The sequence below is a fragment of the Caloenas nicobarica genome, chromosome 7 (assembly GCF_036013445.1).
Source record: "Caloenas nicobarica isolate bCalNic1 chromosome 7, bCalNic1.hap1, whole genome shotgun sequence".
NCBI lineage: Eukaryota > Metazoa > Chordata > Aves > Columbiformes > Columbidae > Caloenas > Caloenas nicobarica.
The window spans coordinates 27,356,450-27,374,949 of record NC_088251.1 but is presented as its reverse complement, the minus strand read 5'-3'; the positions used below and the strand labels follow the sequence as shown (position 1 = coordinate 27,374,949).

Below are 18,500 nucleotides of genomic sequence, written 5' to 3'. Positions count from 1 at the left end.
GAAGAATACAAATTGAACTTCCAGTTACTCAGAAAAAAAGCAAATCAGAATAGCACAGTTACATCCATACAAATCAGTATCAATATAAAAAGGCCAGTGGAAAACATTAGCAACTCTAGCAAATTAGCAGCTTGTCAGAGGCTGTAATGTGATATTTTGTTTACTACCATGTAGCCCAATTAACTTCTAGACATTTCAGTGTCCATTCACTGGGCAAATGCTCTTACAGTGAGACCACTAAATTAACAAAGTTGTATTCATGATACATTCCCAGTGTACTGAATGACAAATCAATACTCGCATAAAATAATGCCATTTAAACGAGCAATATACCAGGAAGAATCCTGAAGAAGTCTGAACATTCCTAATGCTCAAAAGTGTGATCAACCAAGGTAGCACCTATGTCATTAACCAGTAGAATTACAAAACCTTTCCCACACAGCCGTGCATTTTGTATCACACTATTCAAGATGTTCGTTCACAGAAATTTGATATTTGCATAAAACATAGTAAGTATGGGTGTATGTGGAGAGATTTGGTTTACAGTTTATATACAAGTAGGTTTTGAACATCTAATAGTCCTTACTCCTATCAAAATTGTACTTCTCTGTTTTACAGTAGTAATTGTGAAGCTTCTTTTTTCTATGTAGAACTGCAAATTTTGCCTTTGTGGAAAATAATTTAAGTATTTATTCATATAAATATTTATTTGTATAAATATTCAATTCATCTGTAATTTATACTATTGGTTGCTTTATTGCACCCAAATAAAATGTGTCAACCTTCTAATAAAGACAGTAAATTCAGTTTCTAAGTCCAAATTTGTAGTATTATTTTTTATCTTAATTCACAAAAACTGTGCAAAACTTAAGTATGTGTTGAAGATATTCTTAAAAGTACATTGGTTTTGTAATGAAGAAATTATACTGCTTTCATATGAGAAATATTGATGAGCTTTATGGCAATATGAAGAAGGAAAGAATGCCTGAGAATGACTTTTATTTTTTTTCCTTTTTCCTAGGGATGAACTTGAGAAAGCAGCACTGCTGTTTTTTCTCTGAGTTTTAGCCATTAATAATGCAGGCTTTTTATCATTTAGCTCATGACTCAATGCGCCGTTTTTCCCTCCTGGGTTTTTTTTGTATGGTTCTTGGAGATCCTCTGGTAAAGGCAGGAGTACCCAGAAAATGTGGCGATATAGATAGGGATGCATTGCTTTTGTTTGTCTTTTTATAGTCAGACTCTGCATCATGCAGTCTCCAGTGCAATTAACTCATGATTTAAGAATCTTCTTGTTTTTGCTGCTTCTCACTTGGCTTGATGAAATTTGCCAGTAGCTTTCTAGTACCTAGTAATTAGTTCCTTTTTGTCATTTAGGAAACCCAGTGGCTCTGTTTCATAGGTATTTACAGCTACAGCAATAGTGGCCCAGGAAAACTGCACTAGGACTTAGTGTTAGTGTCTTACTTATTCTTTTTGATATGGAATCTTAGCTTATTACAATCCTCTGTAACTTATTACTATTATTATTAGAAAGCTTTTTGGCAGCTGGTTGACTCAGTCCAATCTGAGTGGACAAGGGCCTGCTTTTAATTTCTTTGTATTTTCTGTACTCGAATACATGATGAACAAATGGGTATAATTTGGTCACAAAGCCACCCCAGAATAAATGACTATACAATGTACAAGGCAAAAGCAAATTTCTGTTCTGCCAGAATTTACATTGATTTATTATATTATTTATTCAGTATATTGTCACAGTCTCGGCCTAGACATCAGAAATTTTGTGGGCACTGAATTAAATGCCGTTTTCCTCTAGAAGTGGTATATTTGTGACAGAGCATGCAAATGGTGGGGTAACCACAGTCGGCATTTTTAATGAATGTGCATCATTGCTCTCTGTTCTATACATACTTAAATGTGGCCACGTTTTTAGAAGAGGGGCTGGTTACACAAAGGATACGGTCTGCATTTGCAAACATAAATGATTGCTTGCCTAAGCATCCCTGTATTCACAATTCAGAAGCTTCAAAAACTATTTACACGTCAATACTGTAAGACTGTAAGTGAAACCATAATGTAACTGGTTTGAGCATATTGTGTTTTTCTTACGTCAAAATTATTGAGGACAGAAGGAAGCATTTTATTCCTAAAGAAACATCAGTATATTAAAATGCGTTATACTGAAGCAGAACCTGGTGCTAAATTAAAGATATTGTATATTTTTAGAATTTGGTTTTTTAAATAGTGCTTATGGATTTAAATTTTTGTAAAGTATTCTGGACTCCAATCAATAATGCATATTTTGGAGCTAATAAAGTATGTATGCTGTTTTAAATGATTGCATACTTTACCCTTCTAGGTAGTTTTGTGCTTGACTTGTCTTGTTGAGATTAAAAACCTGTTGATTTGCAAGTACAAGTATTTCTTCTGGCACTGAATTTCAAATAAAATCTTGGTGGTTGAATGTACATATATATACTTGAGCGAAGGGAGAAGCGGCAAGCTTATAAAAATCTGATAAAACATGGTATTTTCATAAGTGCTCTCAGACTCACAGTAGTTTTAACGCTTGCCATTTTTCATACTCTTCTTCCACTTGCAGAAAGTGGGAAATGGTACCACAACATAATGGTAACATTTACACGCGCTAAGTGTGCAGGTGTGTAGAGCTTTGAGTCCTAAATGCATCTTGCATGGCAAATCAGAGAACATGATATCATTTCTGATTCTAATACCTTCAGCGTTTAAAGTGTCCAGTGATTCCTGATTTTGAATTGCAAATATTTTCTACTTTTACATTAATATTTCTTTAAATTATTTTTTAAAGGAGCCTTTGATTTAAGAAAGAATTCCTCCCAGTGCCGCAAACTTTCCTGAGTTTCTGTGTGTTCAGAACTGTACCTCTCAACTCTCCTTCAGCAGCTACCCATCGGCCAGGAACAGGCTCGTTGTCTCGGCAGGAATGTCATCCCAGCCCAGGCTGTTAGTAGCAGCGCTATTCCATGCACTATTCTTTTCTTTGCTCCATACGTTCTCCCTGAGTGTCATCTGGCAGTGTTGCCTCAGAACGGGTTGTACAAAGCCAGGAAGGGGCCACAAAGAGACTACCTGTAACTAATTCTTCTACTTGGCCTTTCTACAGAAATCTAAAGCAAACAGAAATCTCACTGTGGGCTTTATTTTGTTTTCTGCAATTGACTTGGTAAAAGCTCAGTCTTCCATGTTTTTTTAATGTTGATGCTACCCTCAGAAGTATTTAGGAGGAACAAGGGCTTATGATGGCTGGAGTTATGAGAACATACATAGATCCCAGGAGGGCTTTTGCTCTCATCCTCTCTCACATATCAACTTTCTCGTCTTTTTCCTTGCTTTAGATCTCATTTGCATACCAGAAGATTTTTCTCTCTCATTTTCAAATTCAGCAAAATTTGAGAATTTAAATGAGAAGTAACACGTGAGTAATGTAAATGAGTGAAGTGGTTAAAAAGTGCTTGCAAGTGATGCCCGCAAGCTAGAATTTCCCTTTATTTTTCCTCTATTACTTACAAATATTTTGTCTGCCTGTAGAAAGGATGGTGAATACTGGCCAGTAACCTTCTTAAAAATCTGCTACAGAATCACAGAATGTTAGAGATTGGAAGGGACCTCGAAAGATCATCTAGTCCAATCCCCCTGCTGGAGCAGGAACACCCAGATGAGGTTACACAGGAAGGTGACGTTTTTCAGTTTTCACACAAAACACAATATCAATGACTGTTGTACCAGAATAGACGTGGTTTTTGTTGCCAGGCAAGGATCAGAGCTTAAATTAGCTTATTTGCTCTATAGTGTTTTTGTATTATACCACTGTGTAATTTATAGCCTTGTCAGACTGCTCTAGTGAGGTATTTCTATGTGCTTTACTGATTAAGTAAATTTTAGTGATTCAGAAGATACAATAAGGTCTTAATACCTACTTTGCATGTGTCACCTCACATGCCTACCACAAAAGTTTGATAGTCTGTGTAGTTGGCTTTTTCACACATAATAGAAATAAAAATTCAATCCTATCTGTATTGTAAAGAGATGAACACATCCTACAGGAATAATATTTGTAATGAAGTTCCCTATTTGGATTAGTATACTTATATTTTCTCAAAGCATGTTTGTTTCTTATTTGGAGTTTGCAGACATCCTCATGAATATGCTTGTTTTCCATGCTATTTGCAGGAAATGTCAACTATCCATAACAGCATCTAGGATTTTTATATAGGCCCAGAAATATTTACTGATTGGGGTTTTTTTTTTAAAACAAACGAACATTATTGAGAAGATTTGTACTGTTTATGTAAGGCATCCTATTTACCTGCTTGAAAATAACACAAAATTAAATATACTTGCTCCTAAATTTCTATCAATTTACCGATCCTACATGGTAAACTACACACAGAGAATATGGTTTGAGAAACCACTGAAAATAGAATGGTTAACTGTTCCATTTTTTAAAATGAGCTTCTTTTCAGAAGCTGTTCAGATGAGAAGAGAAAACTCACAAAAATTAAAGGGTAATAGCAGAGGTTTAATGAAGGGATTTCAGGTGACAACAGCCTATCTCTAAAGAAAAAAATAAATACATATATGAGATAGAAGGTTAAAGGTCTTTTGTGCTACATTTTCTTCTCTTGATAGGTGACAATTAATAATGTACAAGGAGAAGAAGGGAGAATTTGAAATCTTTATTTTCCTCCTGGTTAATGCATTCTATAGCCTGATCCAAAAGGAAAGTAAGAAAGAAACCGATATTAATGCTTTGAGGAGACACTAAAAAAAATTTATGGCTCTATTATGCCAGTGGTGTATTCAGACAAGTAATGCAACCACCTATCTTTTATGTGCTGCATTGCGTGTTAGTGAATATGGTGTAAATATTTTGACAGTCTATATAATATAAAGGGGTTTTACAGTATTTGATAGTTTGGATATCGAATGAACTCTAAAGGAGACAATTAAGGGGTGTATTTTCTGCAGAGAGCATAAAGAACTGACTGTGAACCACATGGCAACAACGGATCTAGCACATCTGATTTTCTGTAAACCTGAAGAAAAGTACCCATTATAACTGCATTACTCATTTAGACAGGGTTTTCAAGGATTCCCAGGGGAGGAAGGCACCTGTTTCCTTCAGAATTTCAGTAGGTTTTTGATTGCTTTAAGGAATTTTAGCCTTAGGGAATTAAGAAAGCTTCTGAGGTCTGAGTTTTCGTTATTCTAAGAACTGCTTCATACTGACAGAACAGAGAGATGAATCCATATTATTAAAAAAAAAAAAAAATTAAAAGAAATGAAAACACACACACACAAACCCACAACAAAACAGGCCTATATATTTTTACATATGATACTTTTCTTTGGTGAATTTCTTTTGTGTATAGAGGCTCAAGATTGCCCAATGCACCACATATGTCTTCAAGGAGAGCTTGTTTAGGGCATGGTACGTTATCAATATGCCTCATCCTTGCCTGAAGGGATCTCTTACCATCGGAGAAACCTTATTTCTCTGGCCCTTGGTTTTCTGTACAGGTCTGTACGTAGCTCAGAGCATACCTTCCATACTGAGCAAGGCCCACTGGGGAGGTAGTGGAGACTGGTGTGTTGTTTCCCAATTCTGCATCTATCTTAAAAGTACAGGCTGGTTACAAAGGAGAGGAATGGTGAAGAATTGGAAATGGATGCCAGCTCTCCTTTCAACAGCACATATTTGTCTCTGTCTTAGGCGTGTTACTGCATGCATTGCCCCCGAGCTTGCGCAGAAGAAAAGGCGGTAAATGTGGAACAACACAAGGTTTTTGCAGAGGCTCCCTAACCAGTGTCACTTGACTTTGCCCACGTGGCTCAGAGAGGAGGCCGGCCCTGTACTGCCCACCGAGTGCTCTGATAACCTATCTGTGACATGGCCAATGTATTTCAAATGTGGATTTTACCTGATGATTTCTAAATACATCCCAGCTTTGCTTCCCATTGCTGTTCTATGCAGACAGGAAGGTTTTAGTTTATTTACTCATATTTTAGGTTTTGCTTTTTGTGAGCTATTGCTCATCTTGTCTCTATTATCAGCACAGAAGCCTTTAGTCCCTTACTTGTAACATTTATGGATACTGTGCTATTTACTGGAACTTAAATTACCAATAAGCAGCACAGCATGAAATATCTTTGTTCTCACCAGCTTTAAGTAGGAAAAGCATTTCATAGGAACTCAGCACCCCTTGGCTCTTTGGCTCTTGCCATGACACTTGCAGCGAAGTCTTGAAAAAACCAAAACCAAACCAAAACAGTCATTGAGCTGATTTTGGCGGTGTGGGGTTTTCGTTTGTTTGTTTGTGGTGTTGTTTTTGTGTTTGTTTGGTTTTGTTTTAAATTTATTTTTATATATTTTTTTAAAACATTGCCATTTATTTTTATGCCTAAATGAGAACAGAACTCTTTTGAAGATCTGGTCCCGTGTGAGTTTATCCTGCATTAACAGCAGATGGTGAATAGCTTCAATGGCTTTGTTTCTATTACCAGCTGCCTTTGATTTACTCTCTTGCTTTCCTTTTCAGTCTTTATTTCTTCTACTCTGAAAAAGAAAAGGGAAAGCTATTGTTATCTTTCAGCTATAACATTTCTCACACAGTACTATTGATCTCTTCTTTCACTATTTGTTTTGTTGCGCTGTCCAAAAAAGTATTGTGACTAAAAGGAAGGAGAAGCAGAGGATGAAACCTTTTTAATGGAGTGGCACACTGTAAGATCCTATTGCTGCAAATATTTGTGCATGTAATTGTGCATGCTACTCCTGCTGTAAATGCTGGAGAAATTACAAGATATGACCTAGATATGTACATTATTCTTTGGCTGTTTCAGTTGCAGATCAGTCCATAAGCAATCACAACTGATAAGAGTGATACTGTTAGTCTCAAGGGTACCATAAAGTATTCATTCTAGACATCATAGTTTTGTAGATTAGTAATGTCCTTCCCAATGAACAGACACTGGTTTGTTCAGGCATTTTAAGAGTCCACATATAGACTTGCACCTGTGGGAGAGAATTGAAAAAGTCAAACTGAGGAAACTATTGCTTTGAGTGATGTAGAGACTGCTTTTCCTTGAGAGCATAAGCTATAGCTGCTCTAGTTCTTGCACTGCAGGGAAGTGATAATTTCATCTTCCATACTTTTATGCTTTTGATCTTTCTGAGTGGTTGAAGGAGCTGGATTTTTCACCCTCTCCTAGACCAGAGCTGGTTGTTCGTGTCATGCATTCGAACATTTGTTTCAAGCCTTTGCTGTCCCACCTTATTATGGGATCTAAAATATGGTCAGATTTATTCTAAACCTTAGTTCCTCAGCTTCAGTTTTCATCCTAGCTTGTGTTTGTTCCTTGTGTATATCTTCCTTTGCCGTGCACTCTGAAATCTATGACTCTCTCTGTTAGATTCCTAGACTGGTGTTCTTACATGCTGTTCTTGCACTTCTGACAGTGGTTTGCGTTGATGCTGGTTAACACAGGCTCTTCCTAAACCATACTAGCTGCAGTTGGATTAATCCCTTCTGAATTTGTTTACTTTTCTGATTATTTCTTTTCCTAACTGATTGCCTTTATTCATATTTTGGTCCCAAGTAGGTTGGGTCTTTACTTCCAGCTACATGATTTTTATTATTATAAAGATGTAGGTAGAAAAACCTATGGCATATTTTTCTCTCCTCAAACTGGAACTTTTCTGTTTTGACTAAAAATACCCAAGACCCTAAAATTTGTTCTATATGAATTTATTTTTAGGCTTTTACAGTGGTTTGTTCTGAAATTTGTTTCAGCTTTTTTTGCAAGGTGTGGTGTAATCCAACTTGACTCTTAAATCAAGTCTCAGAGGGGGGAAATATATTTGGAAATTTTTAGAAAATTTGCTTGTTTATTTCCCTTTGGGAAACATTTTATTCCAAATGGTATAATTATAGTAGTATGTCTGTCTACCTCAGTTTTTCAGTTCCAGAAAATGGAAGGGATTGGCTGGTGCTTAGCAAACTGATCCTTCTAAACCTCGTGCCATTTTATTACTGTCTTTCAAATTACTGTTTAGATCTGTCTCTATAATTGGACAAATATAGTCCTTCACATTATTTGGGAGCTATCTGCTAATTCCTCATAATTCCTTATGTTTACTCATTTATTTATTGTTTACACTTGCTCTAGGTGTAATGTGTCTGTATGACCTTTAGCATGTGAATTATTCATGTAATGATTGCCAGGAATATTTGTACTCACATGGGCTTTGATCTAATGCCGTTGAAAACAAAGGAGATACTGGTATTGGCTTCTCTGTGTTTTGGATCCTGCTCCTGATTTTGATTGGTGACCTAAATCACACACTTTCCTGGTTAAATGTCTTAAGTTGTATAAACAGGATGAGTCTCTTCCCTCTTCATTGATTACCTGTGAATATTCATAATTGTTCAACAAATCAATTTTGCATGAAATAGAAGGCTTTTCATAAAGGTCATGAAAGCGCTTTTGGCATCAATGCTCTCATTAATATTTATTCATGGCAGTATTTGTGATGTGTTTGCTCTGTGAGTAAAACCTCATGCACTTGAGTGTTTGAGATCAAACTAATAAAAAATATGAAAAGAGAAAACATCACCTAAGCAAACAGCTTCTATTGCAGAAGGGTAAATGAATGCTTCTGGGCTGTGTTTGTACCTGCTGTCCCTCTAATCTTAGTCGGCCCCTTGGTGCATATGAATGCACATATGCATATTAAAAAATACATTGGTCATTAAAGACCAAATTATCTGTATATATTGACATTGTTATTACACATGGTACATTAGACCACTGGTAGTTTACAACAGTGGACTTGATGTAACTTTGTGTAATCAGAGAAATAATTTCAGACTTCTAGTATGTAGTCTTGCCTTATTGGCAAACTTTATCAGCTTTTTTAGTTTGGATTCATGCTTGTTATGGCATTCTCTTAGCAAATATTTATGTATTTCCTGTCCCGAGTTTCACTCAAGGATGTATGTAGGATAATACTGAGAGAAGAGTGGGAAGCTGAAGTGTCATTGCATAATATTTCAGAATAGCATTTTCTGCACTTGAGGCTGCTGTAAACTTGGAAGGCAGCATCAGAATTTCTTAGCTGTGCCCACTAAATTAATAACGGACTCTTCAGTTCCCACATGAACTTAATATACTCTAAATGTTAGGATGTTCTTTTTCCTTTCTGGAAGATTGGTGGCAGTAAAAAGAACATAATTACAACAAAAATGTTAAGACTTGCCTGTCATTTACAAATTGTCATTACAGGCACAGTATTTAAAAACGAAGCTGTTAATTAGGAACATGTCAGTTGTTGATGAATCCGTGTCCTATGATTTGAAATAAGTGTCTTCTAAAATGTTATTCTCTTGCTAAGAATCCAAAATGGTAATATGTATAAGCATTGCAAAACTAGAATGTTTAAAGTGGACAGATAGATGCATGTAACATGATAGATGCATGCAGTGAATTTGTGGGGCAGGGGGCTAAAACTCAAGCCAGCGGATGGGATTTCCATGCTTTCAAGAGGAGTTAGCTGCACCTTTGGTCCTCTCCAAGCCAAAACCCTACTGCTCGTTTACAGTTTGTTATAGACAACAGCAGTTTGCAGACTCTGAGAGAAATTGGGCATGACAGGTAGAAGCTGAGAGTTTCAGTGGGGTAGCTAGGTCCGAATACGCTATTGTGTATTTGGCCACATGATGAGTTAAAATGATGATACTGATGATAGATTGATTAGTTGTGAGGTATTTATTTAAATGACTGATCTGCAAAGTTGTACGTACGTTAACGGCTTACTGCTTTTCTGCTTTCGACAGTGTTGCTTTACACCAAGTGAAGATATTCCTTTTTTTTTTTTTTCTTTTTAAGAGATTAGCAAGAATTAGAGAGAAGGAAAAAATAGCTTTCAAACCATCAGTGGTTTCATTTCCAGACAATATTTCCAATTAATATCCTAACTGGTTCAAATGAGAGAATCAGTGATTTTAAACCTCTTATCAAGGCCTTGGGAAACCAAAGTTTCTTGACTTCAGTTCAAATGATTCTAAATGTTCATATGGGGTTTTCACAGATGTTGTTTATTTCTCTACAGCCATCTCAGGAGTGAGCAGCACCACTCTTTTCATAGTAGTCTTGAGAAACAGTATAATGTTTTTTAAAGGGTGGAGGGAGACTTTCATTGTTGCAATTACCATCCTCTAAAGAATTGAACCAGAGAAAAATAACTGGGAGGCAGAGAGAGGGATGAGGTGGTGGGGAGAGATGGTTTCTCATGAGCTGTTAACAGAATCAGGAGAGAAAAAGGGAAGAAAGCAGCTGGCTGATAACTTATGACACCATCTTTAGCAGAAAAGAGAATTAAAACAAAAAAGAACTTGGCCATGAGCAATGTAGTGTTTCTCACCTACTCAATGATATAAAGTACTCAAACCAAAAATAACGTCTGGCAAAGAAGATAACATCATCTGGAAGCCTGTAGTGTTTTAGGTCTACTGGTGGGAGCTGACAGCAAGTGAATAGATTGTTTAGCATTAAACTAATCGATGCTAAATGTATTTCATATTATATGCCTGTTAGCAATGGTCATTCAAACCCTAGAAATATCCTAAGAATAATGTTCACCATATAATACAAACCCTCTTTTTTTACAACTCTTTTCTTACGAACACTCTGTTCGTATAGGTGCTAAATTGTCTTGTCCATGTCATTCCCTAGCAGGGCTGTACAACAGTTTAGACCCTGCTTAGGGAAGGGGTAGTTGTAACAGCACTCAGTTCCTATCCCAAAAGTTACCAGCATGGCTTCAATCTAGAATTATAGTATAAATATTGATTATTGTAATTATTGTAGTATTTGCTGGTGATAAAACTGTTTATACTTTCTTGTATCATTGAATGACCTTGCTAGTATGGCTCATCCACATGTATTTCTAGTAGAGATTTGTGAAGGAAGTAAGCATCATAATCACTAATAAAACTTTTCATTGTATATTTAAATCAGGGCGACTTGAGAGAAGACTGGATATTTGCCTTAAAAATAGTGTGATTTCAGAATGAATTTTTGCGTAATTCTTGGCGTGTGACACCTGGTATTGAGATCGAATGATATAGCTTGACATAACATGCTGTGTCATATGGATTCTTATTAGTACTATCTTTTCATTTGAATAGACTTCAAGAATTTTTAACAATTCATCTTGGAATTCTTTCAATGAAACTGTTTTTAGTTTTGCAAAGTGCAGTAATCGACACTTTTGGCTGAGCAGTTGCAATGCTGTTTCTAAACAAATGCATATGTTTGCATGTTTACTGCCTGTTTTGCATGTTTTGCTGTAATATCCCCCAGAAAAGAAAACTGTACTTCATTCAGCAGTGTATATATCTGTATGTTTCTTCTTAATACTGAGGAGAGGGACCTCTGAGCCCAACTGAGATTGAGCCCTTGTCATGTTCATCACTGCACTGAGTAAAACTAAAAGAAATTCATTGCCTCAAAGTAGACAAAAACTGAAAAAAGGGGATGCTTTTCTATCTTTCCTAACATCACACAGTGCTTGCTTTTAGGACCTAGATCTTCTCAGTCCCTTCCTATGTCTCCCAGAGGCATAATTTGCCACGTGGGCTTCATTAAAGCATCCCAAAATGTGGTCATTCAGGTGGGCCCTTTGTACAAATTGGTAATCCCTGGGCTATGTTTATTATTGGACTAAAACAATGTGGCTTTTCAGTACTTGGACTCTGTGGAACACTCACTAGGACGTGTAGGATTCTTTGGTGACAAGTAGTTCCATTAAATACTACATGTACTGTTTTGAGAAAGTTTAGCTTCATGGAGAGTAGCTTTGGAACATGTACATGTATTATTTATTGACATTTATGCCATGTTCACATTCGGGATGGCCTAATTCAAAATATGTTCCCCATTAAAGTGAGCATCTGGTATTTCACAGATAATTATGAGACATGAGCATACTGTCCTCTAGGCCTACCAGACAAATTTGAACCAGGCTTTCTAGGTGGACAGTAAGACCTAGTTCAGTGCTGGGTACAATTCTGATCACACCTTTTACATGGGGTGTGGCCAGAATAGGGTGTATCCATTATACCCTGTTTGCAAGCAGAAGTACCATCACCTTCAATGTTATGTCCTAAGATCTGAAAGAAGAGAGATGAAGACTTTTCCAACACAGAAGAATAAAATTGGAAAGTTCTTGAAAGCTCTATTCCTATGAAACTTTGTCCCTTTCTTACTCTGAAAATCTGAATTTGTGATCCTTCTTTTGCCCTGACAAATACATTTGTCATACAGCAAAGGAATTAATTCACCTATAAAACAACTGCTTGGTGACCAGGTTATGGGGAGGGAGTTTGTTCCCTGATTGAGTTTGTCCAGAGAGGTAAGTTGGCTCATAGAGAAAATGACCACAGGATGACGGTTATGTACTGCAAGAAGCACCAACTAATTTTGTCTTGTCCTGGAACGATGTGCATTACTCATTATTGTTCATTAGGAATTGTAAATACTATCTCACTTCTGGTCAACAAATACAATATTCAAGCTTTTCTTTGTGTTAAGACTCTGTTTAGTTCATGGCTACAGTTTTTAACTAGAGGGGGACTGTTACTCTGGTATTAAGCCTGAAAGGTCCCAGAAGGAAAGGACTATGATCTTTGTTGTTTTCCTCTATTGACAATGCTTCCTAGAAACGCAAGCCTGCAAATAAGTAATCTAACATACCCAGCTCTGTTAGCAGCTCCAATTCATCTATATGCATCTATGGATGTACAAAAGCAGACAAATGCTTTTCCACCTGGCACTTCCTTTATGTTCCTTCTTTAGGACCTATAAAACAGTTGTAAGGCAACACAGTCAGAAGTACTGCGATACAATTGCAAATATCAGCAATGTATTGCAAATTCAAATTGCAATGTCCAAACCATGCTCACCTGGTACATGATCACTTCCACAGAATTCACTGGTCTGACAGGCCAGTTGTGTTTAAAGACCTCCTTTGAAAAAGCAGTAAGGATGGGAAAAAAGCAATTCTTATTCAGTTAATTAAAAGCATATCCCACCAGGGTCTGTCAAAACTCTTATAGCTATCCTTCAGAAACAAAGAGCATAAGTGTTGTCTCCATAGCTCTAACTCCTCCTATAAACATTTAAATCTTGAGAAGTTACACCATTTTAATTTCATTTCTGCTCTGTATTTATTGCATTTGATTTACTCTGACAGACCTGTTATCTGCATAACCATGTATTTTTTCTTGCCAGGTATTATCAGCCGCCAAGAGGCAGAAGAGTTGTTGATGAATAAATGTGAAGGAACATTCCTGGTGCGAGTCAGTGAGAAAATCTGGGGCTATGCATTGTCTTATCGTCAGCAAAGTGGCTTCAAACACTTCCTGGTTGATGCTTCGGGGGATTTCTACAGCTTCTTGGGGGTAGATCCAAACCGACATGCAACACTGACAGATCTTATTGATTTTCACAAGGTAACACTTGCTAGGTAGAGCTCAATAGCTGAGTGGAATGGATTAATAATTTAAAGAAGAGCCATGTAATTTGAAACCACACTGGAAAGTAGAAGGAACCATAGTGAGGAAAAGAATATACATATATATTCTAAGTAAGCCTAGCTGTAACATTTATAGTTTGTGTCTTTCGTTGCAGTGAAGCAGAAGACTTTTCCCCTTCTTTCAAATGCTTCGGCCTGTAGTTGTGTCCCCTTCTAAGCAGATTCTTACACAACGCATGCTCTCCTGGGCTAAAAATGGACTAACAAGGGCTGATAGAGCTAACACTTTTTGAGCTTCTTTGTTATGCAAAATTGAATTGGAAATACCATAGAAAGGTCTTGCAGTGAAATTTCAGCATTTTTCAACATTTGATGTGAGGGTTGTAACATACAAAAGCAAAGGAGTGGAGCCATCCAGTAAAGAAAGGAACATAGAGGGGTTCTCTTTCAGGGATCTGCTAAGGATCATTCCATGTTATTCAAAACAGTCTTACAGGAGTAATTTACTACTCATCTTTGACTTTAGATGGGTTTGAATTGAATTGCTTTGTTGCGTTTCTTGTTGCCAGGCTGTGATTAAACAGCACTGTTCCTAATAGTGTAGTTTTAGTCACCTTGCATCTCTCCCTATCTTCAGCAGTTTTAATTCTGCTTTTTTCTTAGCCACCCTTACGGTTTCTCTTCATCCTCTCTTTTCTAGTTCCCTTTCCTTTTTTACCCTTTTCTCACTTTTGTTTCAAATTAATTCCATTAATTTTTTGCTCCTCCTTTCCTTCACAGCTTTTAATTTTTTCAGTATTCAGTCTCACAGACACTAAGCAGAGATCATTTTTCTTCTAATCTCCCTTCTTTTAAAATCTTTCTTTTATTTCAGCTAGTTTGCAACATCTCTTCAGTGAAACCCACACACTATTTCTTCCAGCTGTAATCCTTACATTTCAATTGTTATTAGCAGTACAGTAGAAGTAAATTATTTTGGATTTTATTGGCTTAACAAAAAGATGTTGAGTTTCTCAGAATGTACATTACATGAAGGAAGACAGATTATAATGTGATATCCTTCATAAAAATATAGATGTTCACTTCCTAAATAGGATTTTTAAGTTCCCAAGGAAACAACAACAACAAAATAATCAAGGACAGAAAATCCCGAACTCATTTGGGTTCATTGAAAACGATTAATTTGTTCTGGTAGATTTTGGTTGTCCTCCTCTCTCTTACCTTCTTTTTCCCATCTTAGTTATTGGCATGTGCGCACACAGAGGTGGCTTTAAGAGAAAATAAAAAGTTAAGACAGATGAAGTTTGCCTTAGTGTCCCTTCACAGATCACTGAGACATTGTATTTCCATATGGGAGGATAGTAGGTGTCACATTTGACCAAAGAATACCTCCTCCCCTAATTTGATGAAATTCCCTCTCAATAGCCACCTTGGAAGCCAAACCCCCACACCCCCTTCTTCCTCTATCCCAGCTTTTAATGCCGAGCATGACATTATATGATACAGAATATCCTTCTGGCCAGTTTGGATCAACCAACTGGGCTGTGTCCCCTCCCAGCTTCTCACTTAACCCCAGTGTACTCACTGCCAGCAGGGGCTGAGAGGGGAAAAAGAGAAAGCCTTAATGCTGTGCAAGCACTGATCAGCAATAGCCAAAACAGTAGTGTGTTATCAACACTGTTTTAGCCACAAATTGGAAATACGCCACCATACAGACTGCTGTGAAGAAAGTTAACTCCGTCCCAGCCAGACCCAGTACAACTGGAAAGAGTCTAACCAAGGCCTTGTCAGGGAAAGAAAACACCTCAAATGCAGATTGTCAGGCATGGGACCTCTGGCTAAAGTAGTATCTCCTGAGCTCCTGGAGAGGGGTGATGGTGACAACCAATTCCAACCGTCTCTGCTCCAGCTGTGTTCCTATATTTTCATCACAGCTCATCCTAGGCAATCACTGTACTAAAACCAGAGCTATTTACAGACAGCAGTAGGACACTTGTCAGAAGCAGAATGGCTTTTAGTTCCTGACATTTAAAAAAAATAGAAGTTTTCTTAGGTGTCCTCTGATAAGAGTTAATAGTTCCCCCTGTAGTAAGCCTATCAGAGAAACTGGTTCACCTTTAATGTCACCACAAAATAATCTTTCAACTGTCTAGCCGAATAGCTATATTAAAACTGGTCTTTGCCAATCACTTCAGGAGGCATCTTATCCTGTCTCTCACATGGTTTCCTTTGAAGCTTTTCTGCCTGCCCTTTCTGGTGAAGTACATTGTCAAGTGTCCCGAAGCCTTCTGGTAACCAGCTATGCGATCTTCATGTAAATGGTTGCACTGCACCCACACTTTCTCTTGTGGCTATTGCTGTATTGTTTGGAAAAGTTGCTGCTTCCTCAGGACTATTTTTAGCAAGAATATACTTTCCCACCCCAAAAGTTGCATGGACTTCTCTTTGAGGGTCCTTTTGACTTTCAATCGAAATGAGCAGGGCTGCCTATACTCATTAATCTAAACCTGCTTCATTTTGGTTTAAAAAAAATTAAGAAGTCGTCACTCAAGCAGCTCAGCTGAAAGATACAACGGGACGGTAACCATTAGCTGGAAGAGCAAACTTCTTACAGAAGAGGGTGTGAGTGTGCATTTCCTCATTACTATTTGCATTTAAATACTGTGTGGAAAGCAGAAATAACACATCCAAGATAATTGCCAAATCTTTGTATTTACTACCTCATAACTTCTCAAAAGCATTTAATTTGAGTAGTAACTTTCTGAACTTATTCTCAGTCTGTTGTAGCGATTGGGGAGGAACCACAACTGGGAATCTGCGTGTGTTCTGAGGAAATCAGGCACAAAATTTCTATTGATTTTTCAATAGTAACTAGATAAGTTTTGAAAATGTTGGGCCCATATATAGATCCATAACCTGGATCTAAACTTTCAGATGAAGGATTGCTATTTCAGTCAATCTAATTCTGGATTCTGTCTCATTTTGGTGCATCTATATATCTTAAACTGCTACAAAAATAAAAACGAACTGTCATTACTCTAGGAATAAGTGCAAAGACCAAGTTCTCTACTTTTCCAGTAAGTTTTTTTGTATTTATCTTGGTAATCAGTTGCTGAAAGGACAAACTTGGCATGTGGGTATTTAATTAATGAGAATAGCTGCTATTTGTAAAGACTGTCTTTACCCTAGCAAGGTTAATGTCTTTCACCTCTCTGTAGTCAGTCAGAAAGCTGTTACTGTTGTATGTGAGCACTCAGCCCTGAGCTCAGTCTGCCTGGGGAAGTGTCTTTCATCTCGATGACTATGGAAGTAGCATTAGCAGGACTGGCATATATCTGTTAAATTAACCCCTGAGAACATCCTTTATAGGCATCTGTATCTGTTTTTCTTAAGTAGCATAGAAACAAATCACAGCCTTATTTGTACAGCAACCGTTTGATTTCATTATTTGATACTAGTAAAAGTTGTATTACAAATGGCATAAGTATGAAATAAACAAGCATGAGGAAAATGAATAGTTGATAGGATCCCTTTGCTGGTCTGTACTTATTTTATCAAGCTTTTATTCATAATTGGTTACCAGTTACAGTGAAGCGGTGTTCTTTATTGCTATGAGTTGCTTTTCTTAGAAGACAGGGAAAGCCTTAGACATCTGTGAATGATATTTGAATTGGTTTTATCTTTCTAGGAAGAAATCATCACATCCTCAGGTGGAGAGCTACTACTGGATCCATGTGGACAGCAGAAGAATCCACCAGACTACAGCCCTTTATTTGAATAACTGATCCAGGACTAATGGGGATGTATTCTCGATAGCCGTAGTAATAGATCCCTACAAAAGTAAACGCTGAAAAGTAGTTAACAAACTTCCAAAGCCACTGGTCTTGTGGCCAAAAGGTACCCTCATTAGAAGGCCCAAAATATTTCTGGTTTGCATCTGAGTTATCATCATTATTCATATTGGTAACATTTTAAAGGTGAAAATTACTGGCAAATTACAATTGAGGACTATTCCCAGAAATTTTTCAAGGAGTTGTGGCCGATTGTGCTGAACGCGAAGTTAATTTTCTTAATGTCTGAGATTGAAAATGTAAAATGCAGTGAGAAGTATGGGTGAACACTACTCATAGAATATTTTGTGAAGTACCAATATTGATGAACGGATTGTTTTTTCCAAAGCAAGGTTTGTTGGTTTCTGTTGACAATCTCATTACTCAGTGGTGCACACTTGGTACAAGAGAAGCAGTCTTAAAATGTCCTTTTGCAGCTTGTGATTGCTTAAATGGTTAAGTGTAGCTGAAAACTTGCCATTGTGCTTTTGAATTCAGGTCTACAAAATTCCCCACAGCAGAGACAGAATAAGGTCATTCACATTGTAGTTAAAATTTCATGCAGTCCAACAGCCTTGGAAAGAATTTTACTCTTGTACAGAAAGTGGTCAGTTTATTCTAAACTAGTTATTGTAATGAAAGCAGTTTGATTTGCAGCAACAACTCCTCCTCTCACTGGCATTGTCTTGCTTTCTGCTTCCTGATGTGCAAGATACATGCTGGAGATTCCTAGCTTTGCCTTGCTATAGAACCAGATATTTTCTTTAGCTGAACTATGAGTGAAGGTGGGGGTGGTATATTTACCCACAGAAAAGGTACAACTAATTACGTTCTCATCATGCTATTTCATGTTTTAAAAACAGATGCACAGAATATTTTCTTGATCCATTTGTTACACATACTAAACCCCATGAAAATAGACTGATAGCCTAGATCTATGGAGCAGTTGCTTAGTGTTTGTATGATTAAAAAAAAAAAATCTTGTCACAGTCGTTAATTTGGCCTCTTGAAATTTGTGTCTTAGCAGTCGTTGCACTCTGGGCTGTCACACGGTACAGATGTAGTCCTGCATTGTTTCACTAGTAAACCGG

At 37.1% G+C, this 18,500-nt stretch overlaps 1 protein-coding gene across 2 annotated transcripts in view; it reads left to right on the top strand.

Annotated features, from left to right (window-relative positions):
* The window catches only part of SH2D4B (SH2 domain containing 4B), a 64,177-nt gene extending 46,817 nt beyond the window's left edge, over positions 1 to 17,360 (top strand). For both annotated transcript variants that reach the window (XM_065638923.1, XM_065638924.1), the window contains exons 7-8: positions 13,336 to 13,556; positions 17,268 to 17,360. In XM_065638923.1, coding sequence (XP_065494995.1) covers positions 13,336 to 13,556; positions 17,268 to 17,360 — 314 coding nt within the window. The remainder of the gene's footprint in view (positions 1 to 13,335; positions 13,557 to 17,267) is intronic.
* Positions 17,361 to 18,500: the final 1,140 nt, after the last annotated feature.